General features: G+C 42.0%; 1 protein-coding gene across 1 annotated transcript in view; it reads left to right on the top strand.

Moving 5' to 3' along the window:
- ass1 (argininosuccinate synthase 1) overlaps positions 1–13,104 on the top strand; it is a 33,740-nt gene extending 20,636 nt beyond the window's left edge. The window contains exons 10-15 of the mRNA XM_084746172.1: positions 154–238; positions 958–1,022; positions 4,994–5,125; positions 8,257–8,413; positions 11,963–12,028; positions 12,700–13,104. Coding sequence (XP_084602298.1) covers positions 154–238; positions 958–1,022; positions 4,994–5,125; positions 8,257–8,413; positions 11,963–12,028; positions 12,700–12,748 — 554 coding nt within the window. The 3' untranslated portion in view covers positions 12,749–13,104. The remainder of the gene's footprint in view (positions 1–153; positions 239–957; positions 1,023–4,993; positions 5,126–8,256; positions 8,414–11,962; positions 12,029–12,699) is intronic.
- Positions 13,105–13,576: the final 472 nt, after the last annotated feature.

Raw genomic sequence — 13,576 nt, 5'->3', positions numbered from 1 at the left:
CTACAAGCCTATTTCTAATCAACCTACGATGAAATCATTAATTGCTGCATTAAAACTTGCATTACAAGTAAAGTACATTATAAGTCCTAAGTTATTTTTGTGTTATTTGTACGTTAGCGGGATGTAATTTAAGAAATCTTTTTTTTCCTGTAGGAGTGCCTGTCAAGGTGATCAATGTGAAGGAAAGCATCTCAAAGGACTCACCACTGGAAATCTTCTCGTACCTCAATGAAGTTGGGTAAGCATCATCGTAAAGCATTAACCGAAAAGCAGTTTTACCCTTTTTATCTCTGGAATGATGCGTCTCTGGGATCGAATCCCACCAGTTTTCCCTCCCGTGTCTCCTCCACTCTGTCCCCTTCCTCTCTGCTGTCCACCTGTCCTAATAAATAAATAAATAAATAAATAAATAAATAAAAAGAAACTAAAAGTGAGCCGACGGATTCCTAAGAAAAATCCGTCTCCTCTGCCTCTTACTGTGAGCACGATTTGAGCATGTTTTTTTGGGAATTTGTCTGAAATTTTAAGCGCTGCTTCCTGATTACACGCATCACAAACTAGTTTGTAATATTTGCAGTTCTCATTTAATGCCGTGGAATTAATTTCCATTGTCAGGGGAAACTAAAATAGATTTTGAGATTCACAATATTTGATCAGACCATTTGAAGAAGATGCCACAGATGATGATACGTCTAATGCTGACTTTACCAGCGATGCTCACAGGTCTGTGGAGAAAAGATGTCAAATATTTCCCGGCAGTGTGTTGAGCTGCTGTTTGTTTGGTTTTTTGCTCTAATTAATGGGAACTTTTAATATTGTATTGGATATTCCAAGTTTTTGACTAGCAGGGTAATTATGAATGAACTTCATCTTGAAAGCTCCTTTATGAGGATGAATCTAATTCAAGATGAAAGTAATGTGTGTGTGTGTGTGTGTGTGTCTTTGTGTTTCTCTTAGCGGAAAACATGGCGTGGGTCGGATTGACATCGTAGAGAACCGTTTCATTGGCATGAAGTCCCGAGGTAAGGAATTAAAAATTATGTTTTATTTTCATCTGTCTTGGTTATGGCATTTTTTCTATTTGTGTCAAATTAGTGTGACAGGCTCCCTCACTCACACAAACAGTGATACACACTTTAAATGCGGTGAGACGGACATATTTGCACTCACTCTGAAACACGTCTCAGTATTTTAATTTTACATCCATTCAGAAGCTTTCCTTTCAGTGTATCTGGGGCTTTCATGCAATTTGCAGTTATTTTACGTGAGTGCTTTAAGTGTCACACTCGCTGTTCCACTTCCATAAAAGTGGGCTGGATGGCAAACACACTCTTCTCGAAGGAAAATGTTTTACTCTGGTTCACCTGGAATCATAGACACCGAAGTTACTTCCTTGCACTTATGCATGCACACGCATGCAGAAAACACACACACTGCGAGCGGGATAGCGCCGCGCACGCTTCGCCGGATACAAACAAATACAGACGATCACCTGCGGTCGCACGCGGATGTTTTTGTCTCTTCATCTTTGGTATCGACAGGCAACTGGAAAAGCTCCTTTGTTAGGTCTCTACATGTGTTACCACAGCTAATATAAAAGGGCAGTGAGTTGTCCTGGCCTTGCATGCCACACACACACACACGCACGCACACACACACACTCACACTCACACACGCACTCCTCTTTCCCCACGACACTATGTGCTGTGATTGACAAATTGACTGGCCAACAGACTGTGGCTGTGGCGCAACTTGGCAGGTAGAAATTGGAAAATGGGAAGCCCACTTTTCTCTCCCCTCGGCTGAACAAAAGATCAAAGCTTTTTCCTCCACTGAAGCAACAGGAAGAGGTGGAGCACGAGGTGTCCAAGTGGTTGAATAACTACCATCGAGTGTACATGTTGGTCTCCTCTGGAATGGCAGCCGCGTTAGCACAATAGATGATGGGAGGGTTTGAATGGGGACGTGTCATACCTATTTGTGTGGGGTCATATTTATTTGCGTGGGGGTCAGGGAGGCGGAGGGGATTGAAATGGTTTGTCAAGAATGTTGTCACTGTGCTACAAAACATTCAACAGCCTGAGCGCCAGACTAACGTTTCCCACCTGTCACGGCGCCGTCAGGCCTCTGACCTGCGCGCCGGCGATGGCGTTAGAAGAGGTGCACCCGTCAAAAGCAGTCGGAAATGGCTGCGTCTTTTGATGATGAGCAGACGGCCTCGTGTCCAGTCCTTTCTGCTGTCAAACTCCCACACAGTGGCACTAAAAGAAATAGAGGGCCAAAGCTTGAAAAACATTTTTAATGTATTGACCTGTTTATTTTTATTTTTATTTTAAGAGTTTTCACTCATTGAAATTATTTATCGTTCATGTTCAAACACTAACTATCAGTAGATAATTTAGAGTTTGACCAATCTGGGATTTTTGAGACTGATGCCAATTTTAGAGGGGAAGAATTCAGCGATTACAGATATGGTGGCTGATATAAAGAATTCTTTGACCTGGAATGAAAATAGACCTTTTGTTGTGGGTTGTGTGCTGATTTTGTGCCATAAAAATATTCCAGTATCGATAAATCAGTTGATATTCAAAGTGCTGATCTTGTGACAAAGATATGGAAGAGAGGCAATAAAAAAGATATACAAACAAAACAAAAAACATAGATGTTGTCGCTGTCAAAGTTTTAAAATAATTGAACACCGTTTCGTCCAAGTTTTTGTAGCTCTTTTTAAACGCTCAGTGTGTAAGATTTACAGGGGTCTAATGGCAGGAATGGAAGATAATGTTCATAAGTCTGTTTTCATCAGTGTGTAATCACCTGAAAATAAGAATTGTTGTGTTTTTGTTGCCTTTGAATGAGCCGTTTATGTCTGCAGAGGGCGCTAACCTTCTCCCGTGGCGTCCGCCATGTTGCACCGCCATGTTTCTACAGTAGCCCAGAACAGACAAACTGAACTCTGGCTCAGGATGCAGCCTTTCTTGTTTTTGCAGCCATGGCAGTTTCTGCTACATGCTTGGAAGGGGAGGGTGAGGCGATAATTCTAATTAAATTAAAAACAATCTGCATCATGTTCTGTCTAAAATGAATGTTTTTATGTTGGCGCATATCAGAAAACACACACAACAATATTGATGATATAAAGTGGTATCAGCTGATATATATCTGTCCTGCTCTGCTAAATTGCAAACTGTTTCACATTAAAATATCCTCAGTGTTGTTTTCTATCCATCTTAAGACGTTCATCTGCTTTTATGTACATGTGTCGCCTGTTTATGCTGGACTAACAGTTTGCCCCGAGGGTGAGAGGGGATCAGCTCAGGAGGAATTAATTCCTGACCTGAACCCCTTCAGGCCTGCAGCAGGGTTAGCATACCTGCAGTACCTGTATACAAGATTAAAACCTCAAAAAACCACTGGGGTGTTGTCCCTCTAAGCTTAACCAAACTGCCACTGTTGGAGCTTACCCTGATAGCCTTTCATTGTTTGCTATCTCCGTTAAGCTAGCTCTCTTTTGGAGCACTTAAGCCAAGTTGTGTTGGAGGGCAGTTTTAACTTATTTATCTGATGGAGCCAGCGGAAGTGTCCCTACGTGCCCTCCGTGGCCCCAGATCACCAAAAAGGCCACAAGCCGTTCTAGCTCAGGTGGCAACCTTTTGAGGCTTTAGACAATTAGCAGCACCGCTAAGCTCGGTTTTTGGCCGCCAGCACAAAGTAGGCGCTTCTCCATTTTCAGGAGTATTTGGGGTCGTACAGATTTGAGCTCCACCGCTCACCTGATCGGATGGGATTAAATTCGTCCTTTAAATCTTAGAGAAAAGTTTTGGATCACCGTGCGAATAGTGACATTTGGTTATGGTGAAGTATCTGTTTGGCAGCATAGCTCGAATCAGGAAGCAGCGCCTGTCTTTCAGATTGACAGGTGGAATGATGAACCGTGTGCTGGATGTGGAAACGGCACTCAATTTTTCAAAATCTCAGCTCTCGCAAAAAATGGATGTCATCGATAAAGCTCCTATTTCTGTTGTCAGATCTGTCCGGTAGCGTTTCTCCGGCCCTCCTTTTGTTGTAGCTGACGTTTGAGTGACGGCTTCATTTCTCCCGTCACCTACCTCATCTTTTCTCCTCTCACCCCTCCCTCCCTGTCCAGAGGGGGTAAATTGCAGGGTAGGCAGAGCCCGGGTCCAGGCTCCAGGCTGGCAGGGGCCCCCTACCCTGTCATTTACCCAGGACAGGCTCATCCATGTTTTGTGAGGTGCTGTGAAGGCCTGTCTGTCAGACAGCTGATGGCTAATAGAGCTGTTTGCTTGTAGTTCGTTCAGATGAACAGGGCTGGTAGTTTATGCTCCTGTGAAAGGCCTCAGATGATGATGATGATGATGATGATGATGGTGCTGCTGGTTGTGATAAAATTAAGGCATGTTTTAGAGAGAATTATGCGCACTCACACAATTTCTATCATTTGCGTGGTAGACTATATAAAATCATGAGAATGCTGAGATATTACGTTGAATATTTGAGACAGACGACATTATACAGGCTGGTTAAGGTGCATGATTCTCCATACGGATCTGTTAATTCCAGGGATATAACAGTATATTGAATTTTGTCTCAATAAAAAAATGTACAGGACTGATAATATCTACTGTTATCTGACATGGTTAATTATTTCATGTTTTATATGTATTTGTAGATGCATAATTCAAGCATTCATTGCAAATTTTTGCACATGCTTAAGTCGTTGTTGGCAAATTTTATTTATTAAAGATGGAAAACAGAAGCACTTTAAGTTAAAGAAAAAAAGGATTTTATACTTACAAAAAATTCTGCACATCAGATTTATTATTTAATAAAGTGCATATTTTCAAGTGTATTTTATTTTTTTTAATATTGCAACAAATATTGTATCTGTAGTAAATTCCTTTAAAAACAACTGCTGTTGTGTTTTGTGCTAATATGAATTAATTTAGTTGATTTTTTTTCTGCGTTTTCTCAGGGATATATGAAACCCCAGGAGGCACAATCCTGCTGAAGGCTCATTTAGACATCGAGAACTTCACCATGGACAAAGAGGTTCGTCGGATCAAACAGGGACTGAGCATCAAGTTCTCTGAACTGGTTTACAACGGTAAGTCCTTAGAATACAAAATCTCAGTTAGATAGTTTCACTTACATGTTTTGTTTTTCCGTGCTTTTATTCCTTTTATTATTTTGCTTAGTCATGATATTTTAAAGGGAACGGGTCTCCTCAGAATCAAGAATACATATTTTTCCTCTGGCCTGAGATGTAGGAACTATTTTCCTTCCATCCAAAAAAGAAAGTTTGAACCTGCTCACAACACTAGTTTGATTCTATTTGAGAGAAAGCAGACACCTTTACACAAATCCCCAAAAATCATATCTAAACAATCTGGACGGATGAACAGCAGCTTCGGGGGCTGAGATGATTTCAGGGAACATAAGGCTGCTTAGAAGTCAGTTTTGTCAGTTGTTGAGTAAAGACCATAATGTCCTCTGCAGCATCTCAAATTACAACATTTAGAAAACTGTCTTGTCATGTCAGATGTAGAGCTAAACTGATAAATCAATCAGGCCGATTAACTGTCTTATATCGGTTTATTGCAGATGCAGATGTATTCTTATAGGTGCATATGTCAAAAGATAAGCAACAAGAAACTGCAGCACAGAAATGAGGTAAATTAAAACTATCATGTAGTATGTATCAACTTGTCAGTGCTGTTTGGTGGATTAACTGGGAAATGTCTCGTGAAGTCAAGTCAAATTTGATTTATTTCAGTTTGCCACAGGAGACTTTACACTGTGCAACACCCTCGAACATGTAAGGAAATACGAATACGAAGACAGAACAGGAAAAAAATGGCAGAAACAGAACAACAAAATCTCATTAAATACAGACTTTGACAAATTTTGAATTATGAAATATGTGGATCCAGGGGGGTGTTGATCAGCTGCAGGTGTCGTTGGTGAGAGTTGAGCCACATGACCTCCTGACCTGGAAACGGAGGGACCGCAAAATAACATTAAATGTCCCACTCAATATGTGTCCATCACTGTTGTTGAAACTTTAAAACTATGGAACCTGTGTCTTTTTCCTCGATAACTAATATCACCACTGGCCTGAAGAATCCAGTATCAGTCGGGCTGTACGTCAACGTCGCTTTGCGGAAGCGAACGTGCTAAATGCATGCATACGTCTCTGTGCTCAGTGTGTTTGCATGTGTGTTTGCGTGTGTGTGTGTGTGTGTGTGTGTGTGTGTGTGTGTGTGTGTGTGTGTGTGTGTGTGTGTGAGCTTTACTTGGCTCAGGTGTCTTAATCATCCCTTCTGCTCAGTCGCCAGTCCCCTGCACCTTCATCCACATAATAGGATCAGTGCCATTAGAGACTGACTACTAGGCCACTTCAGTTATACCCTCCAGAGACAGGAAGGAAGCAAGCACACACACACACACACACACACACACACACACACACACACACACACACACACAAAGGTGCTACCTTCAGAAGCAGGGCAGAGATTAAACCCATTGTGGGTTTAAATCATTAATAACTCTGGCAGTGGGGTTTATGTTAACAATCCACCTGTCCTGCATCTGTTTTGCATCAATACGTCACTATTTACACAAACAGTCTATCATGAGAGAATTTGCAGCAGTTAAAGTTGGTGATGCAGCGCAGACTGGACAGGTGGAAAATAATAAAACATCACTATTAGAGATCAATTGATTGCTTAGTCGATTAAAAGATGACATTTTGAGAACTGACCACCATCAGCAGGAATCTTGAAGTAAATAAAACAAGCAATAACAAAATGTCAAATGAAAGGAACGTCATTATTTTAAAACTAAATAAACCAAGTGATTAACCAATTTAAGCATAGTTACTTCACTCTAACCAGATAATCACCGTACAGAGAATCTCATGGTGGCACGTAGAAAGATCCGACGTGAAGATGGAATAAAATCTAGTTGACTCTAAACTCAACCGGGGCCCGTGTGCAGTCGTCATGTCCGACGCCTCGTGCCAACTCAGAGGCAGAGAGAGAGCGGGGAAGGATTGTGTCTTTGAACGTGGCCAGACGACGAGGTGGAGGTCAGCCGCTGATGAGAGGAGGACCCCCGCTGAGCGGGGCGTGCCTGACCTCTGAACATATACACTCACATCCCTCGCCCATCTGTCTCAGAGACTGATGGTCCAGGTCGGCGAAATGGGACAAAAGAAAGGGGTGTATGAACTTCACCTGGAACAGAAATGGGTCCTTATGATGGGAGCTTATGAAAGAGGGAACTGTGGGCATCACACCATCCCTCTGTAGACGTGCTGCAAATGGAGGATTTGCAGAGGAGGAGCTGCGTTCTCTGCTTCTCCACATCCTATATATCATTGTCCAGTTAATAACTTATAATAATAAATGTAAATATATATAAAGAGAGCTTTTCATGAGCAACGACTGCAGGTCAAACAGCTGATTAATCATAATAATCAAACCCACAGCCGCTGCAGAGGATTCTGGCCTCCACAATCAGGCTGCTTTGAAAAGCAACTATTTTAAGTTTTGAATCCGATAAAGTAGGTTTGGTTGACAAGTTGTGATTTGCTGTGCTGCACATTTTACGATCTAGTTACAACTTGCAAAATAACGGATGACAAACCATGTTTGTCAAGAACTGCATCGATTGCACAAAGAAGGGACTTCCCATCCGCGCTACTTCTGAAAACACCAGAAAATAATGGCGGCAGCAGCTTGCATGGTGATTGTGAAGTATACTTTAAAAATACTACCTCATAAATTAATGCATTTTAAATTATCTTTATTTATACTGCGTAAAGCCATCTGTAAGATGCAATGAAAACACACTATAACATGTTGTCAGTGTAACAGACCCATGTCATGAGGAAAATGTACAGTCAGCCAGACTGTTTATATATTTTTATTTATCAGTGGTTGACATGTTTGATTATCCTGTCATTGAGAAATTTTCTCCCATTTCTCCTAAACAATAATTTAATGTCACTCATTAACATATGCAATAATTAAGATCAGTGTATATGATGGAATAGCAGGATTAGAAGGTGGCAGAAATCCTCCTAACTGCCTACTTTTTCCCACCAGCAGGCTACTCCTCATCCTTGAAGAAAGGATATAAATATCAACAAAACTCTTAAATCTTTTATATAAAGTATGTTTGTGTTAAATAGGTGTATGTTAAATATATGTTAATATGTTGCTGTTTCAGGTTTCTGGTACAGCCCAGAGTGTGAATTTGTGCTACACTGCATAAACAAATCCCAGGAGAACGTGGAGGGCAAAGTACAGCTGTCTGTCTTCAAGGGTCAGGTCTACATCCTGGGACGAGAGTCTCCCAAGTCCCTTTACAACGAGGAGCTGGTCAGGTAAGCGGGGACACAATGAAAGTGAGTGTGTGTGTGTGTGTGTGTGTATGTGTGGGTGTGCTTATAAAAGCAGCCATGTGTCAGTGAATCGTTGTGTGTGTGTGTGTGTGTGTGTGTGTGTGTGCTTGTTCTGACTTGACGGCTGTGTTTGGCTGCTCTGGGCTCAGTGCAGCTGTTCCACATGTTCACCAGTCAGCCCGTTGTTCAGGTCAGCGCGCCCAGAGTCCTCTTACGTCCTCCACATCGACACACTAAACCGACCCGGCCTCACAAAGACATCAGAGAAGTGTCGAGCTCAGTTCCTGGAGGGCAGACCCCGACCCCAGCCCCTCCTGCCGCAGCCCCTGTGGCCCCCCGTGGTAACAGTGGGGTTTGTTCAGGAGGCTGACCCCCGATGCCCTCTGGGCAGGCTCAGCACTGACCAAAGTAAAAACCCCTCCATATGCCTCTGCAGTCACACACACTCCGGTCGTACCCTAGAGTCACGGAGCTAATGGCGTTTTCAGCCAGAGGAGAGAGGTGATTTCTCTCGGCTTTTAGGAGGAAAGTACGTGGGCGTCATGCTAGTTAAGCAGGTCAGAAAGAGCGAGGCGAGGAAACGTCTCACACAGTCGGCCATTCAGTTTGTGAGGCTGGTTTGGCAACAGAGAAAGACTCGGGGAAAAAAAATCAATCTGCCGAGTGTATATTTTATAAACAGAGATTATACTGTACTCAGACCGTGGATTCATTCAGCCCTTTCAACCCTTATTGTATTAGCTTGTTACTTTCTCTGTGAGAATTCTGTCGTCAGTAAAACATTTAATCACTGCTGAGTCACTCAAGATAAGTTACGACTCATCGATCTTTCACCCAGCGAGTTGCTAAGAAACTCTGACTGATGAAGGAGGCTCGTGTTCTCAGTTCAACGCCTGACCTTGCCGAGGCACGTCTCTGAGCCGGGACGACGCACACGAGCGTGACGGAGGTCGGTGTCGGCGCAGCGGTCCCTCATTTCAGATGGGCCAATCGAAAAACCACCGCAAGTCAGGGGGATATTTAATTGTGATTAGCTGGACAGTGGGTGTTTTCACATATCCACACATCTCTGTTGCACATTTACCTACACACACACACACACACACACACACACACACACACACACACACACACACACACAGGGCTGCAACTAGTGATATTTGATCAATCTGCTATTATTTAACCCACCAACAGTCCTAATCAAAGTGATTTTCAGGTTACTGTCATACATGACAGAGAAAAGCATCAAATCTTCACATTTGAAAAGCTGTAGCCGTGATATTTTGCCTGAAGAATGAATGAAAAACCTGATTGATTATCAAATATTTTCAGATCAAGTCTTTCATCTCCAGCCTGCACACACAGTACTCATGACGTCTACTTGTTGGAGCAGTAAAGTAGTATCAGCAGTATCAAAAACTGGCTGATGCAGTATTAAATAGAGCCAGTATCAATGTTTATATTTCAGAATGAAGAAGATAAAATAATATTATTTCACAGGAAACTTCATGGCAAACAAAAATTAGATATGAATTAATAACTAAAAATTATACTTTGGCTATTGTAGTGGCAAAAAAAACTTTGTTGATGATGTTTTTTTTTCCTTTAATCCTCTTTTTCCAGTTTCTTACTGGTTTACCACACGGAGAGTGTGTGTGCAGGATGCCAGACTCACAGCCCTTTTTTTCCCCAAAAATAGTGCTCACCGTTCATTGTTGCTTAGAGTTTATTACAAAACATAATGCAGAAACAACAAGGAGTGGTTTTAATAAATTATGTTGGCTAAAAAGAAATAAATGTGGCTACCAGCACTGACAATGCTGTTTCTCCCCTCTTAGTTCCTAACAGCTCTCTACTGTCCACAGTCTAATAATAAAGGCATAAAATGCTCAAAAAAACAAAAACAAATTTACTTAAAAAATGCAGCGTTTGTTGTTGTGGTTTGCTCCACACACCAACACCGAAGTCGACAGATAATATCAGCCTCATCGATGTATCAGTGCCGCAGTCATTGTTGTGATACAAAATATGTAAGAATAATACCGAAGATTATATTCTGATAGGTGATAAGAGGCCATGCTAGTGGTGAAATCCACTGTGAGATGGAGGGGTTATTTTTGGAATAGAGCTGCTGCACGTAGCGATTATTTTCATTATCAGTTAATTTGTTGATCATTTTCTCAATGAATCGATTAGTTGTTTGGTCTATAAAGTGATAAACGATATTGAGACGATGTCTTCAAATGTCATGTTTTGTCCAGAACAGGAAGATAATCAATCACATCTGCAGATTTTGGACATTACGTCTTAAACTATTTGATAATACTAATAATATTCTAATAGTCATTACTGCAGCTCTGTTGTGGATTAACAAAAGTTCCACGGTGCCGTCGTAAGCTTACGTTCATGTATTGTACCTGACAGTTATACACCTGGAAGCAGCAGCAGACTCACACACGACATGATGACCTGCCACCGTCACACACATACACACACACAGACCAGATTAGGCATGAGACCCCCGCTGACATCCTGTTGGCTCTCGGCGGGCAACAGTAAACGGCGTCATTAACACAGTGGTAATACAGCCCGTCACCGCACCCATCTGAGACAGAAATGTCACCCTCCTCGCTGTCCGCTGGCTCCACTCTCAATTAGACTGCAGGGTTTCTTAAAGGAATACACAAAATATCACATGCTTGCACACACACACAGGCACACACACACACACACACACACACACACACACACACACAGTGCCATATTCTTTTAAGCCACTCACTCATAATGGTGTTCAGGTGCCGGGCAGGGAGCCTTGTATTGAGAGTTGATGATTTAGTTGTCGCTCTTTCTTTTTATAGTGTTTATCCTATCATTTGTTGGCAATTTCCTCTTTTGCTAAGTGCTTTTGAAGAATGAGTGCAAGCTGTACATCGGGAGTTGGGGGTGCCGCAGGGAGGAGAGGACTCAGTGAGGGAGTGTATTAAGCACTGCAGGTAGAAACTGCCGTAATTACACAGCACACGGACACGCTTTGTGAGACGCACGCACCACGAGGAGATGACTTGACAACAACACAGAATACATAGTGCCACAAGTTATAGATTCACGTCTTTTTAAGAAGAAGTGGGTAAAAGTGGAAGACAGAAACGTCAGATTACAAAATCATCTCGACACTTAGCTCAGAGTTGATATGATGGGATTGTTTTAAAATGGATCATGCGCGTCTTTTGTGTGCACGAACGTGTTTTCGCTCCGCGGTATTGATTCTCCGTTATTCAGGACAAACAATGCTAAAGAGGAGCATTCAGAGGAAGATCGATCAGAGCATTATTTCAGAAAGAGCAGATTATCAATGATCCAGTTATCCCAGTAGTTGATGAGGCTCCATGTCTCTTATGTTTACCGCAATGATACCAAACATTTCAATCATTTTGTTACCAGAATGTCCTGCAACTTTTTCCTTCAGTTCCTTGGTTTCTCTGGAGTTACGTTTTCCTCACGTGCCTCTTTCTCTTCTTTTCACTCCAGCATGGACGTGCAGGGAGACTACGACCCATGTGATGCCTCTGGATTCATCAGGATTAATGCTGTCAGGTTAGCATCCCTTCAACCTTAAAGGGATAGTTTGGATTATTTGAACTCTGGTCGTATGAGTTACTTCCACAGTGTGTTACCAACAGTCGATGGCGGTTCGGAGCAAAACCTATTTCACATAAAAACATCTATATTACTTTAAGTCTGTGCTATATTTAGAATATTGTTGCTGCTTTACTTTGCTGTCAGACAGCCTTTTCTGATGGGAAAACTGCATTTTATCTCCAAACCAACCAAACTCCATTAACAAAATCAGTATTTTTAACCTCGCAACATTTGGGAGCTGATGGGCTACTGTTGCCTCAATCTGTTGGTTTGTTTGTGTTGTTCTGTGACTTTAACATTTAATAACGATAGTTTAGATTCACAGACGTCACACAGTAACACAAACAGACTGTCAGACTGAGGCAGGGTCGACCAACAACTCCCATTTTCTGCAAGGTAAAATTGCTGTTTTTGTGAAAGGAGTTTGGTTGAGAGACAGAGAGAGAGCTATATTGGACTTTTAATCACAGCAGTAAAAATATTCTAAATATAGCGTACTCTTAAACTCAACTTAACTATCCAAACTATCCCTTTAAGAGTACAAACCAGTGAGAAACAGTGATTTAGTCCACGTGCACACAGTTTAAAATCCCTTTTTTCCCCCTGTCTTGTTCTGCTCTCTGCAGGTTAAGGGAACACCACCGTTTGCAGGGTCTCTCCAGCACCAAGCAGTAACTGCTGCAGTCCTGTCGACCATCTTTCTTCCCTTCACTGTGTCTTAAACAGTAGTAGGTTTAGACTTTGTACCTCCATTGCCTACCTTTTGCCTTATTGTTTGCAGTTAGTTTTAGCAGATTCAGGTAATCTAAAACACTAGAGAGCACACTAGACAGTTCATGTAAAATCTGGTTTCTGAGGTGGCGACGAGTGGAGGAAGAAAAATCAACAGAATCACATGACATGACAGGGAGATTGTGTGAATCAGGTGCACAGATAACTGTTAATTGCTGTATATTTTAAAAGATCATTTAGTAATATGTGTTTACGAGTATGGACTTATTTGATTCAGAAATAAAATCAAATGCATTGTGTTTTTTCTTCCTCTCCTCCTTTCTTAACTTATTATAGTAAATATTGAACATTTCTCTTCAGTTTACACGCAGACGTTTCGGTGATGCAAATCATCCCCCGTCAGTTTGAACGTGTTGGTGATTAATAGCTCATGTCTCTGGCAGGCAGCCTATTTATTAATGCCTGCCTGTTTAACTCTTGGGGCTGTACAGTCGCTGCCCCGTGAGGACTTCGGGGCAGCGAGGACGCCGTATCATATTTACAAAAATGTAGATGAGGCAGGTGGCGGCGCATGTTAGTTTGGCACAGGCAAAAGTCAACATGGCGGATCGCTGATGGCCACTGAGGCAGAAGTGATGAGGCCATTTCTGAGCTCGAATGGCACAAGTCAGATGGAAGGAAAACCAATTGGCCACATATGTATATTTCCCCGCTCCGCATGGGGTCTCAGGGTTAGAGAACAGAGGGAAGAGGGGGAAGCATTTCAAAGGC

The sequence above is a fragment of the Lutjanus erythropterus genome, chromosome 20 (genome assembly GCF_056507025.1).
Source record: "Lutjanus erythropterus isolate fLutEry1 chromosome 20, fLutEry1.hap2, whole genome shotgun sequence".
NCBI lineage: Eukaryota > Metazoa > Chordata > Actinopteri > Lutjaniformes > Lutjanidae > Lutjanus > Lutjanus erythropterus.
The sequence above is the reverse complement of the archived record's forward strand: the minus strand, read 5'-3'. Positions and strand labels throughout refer to the sequence as shown.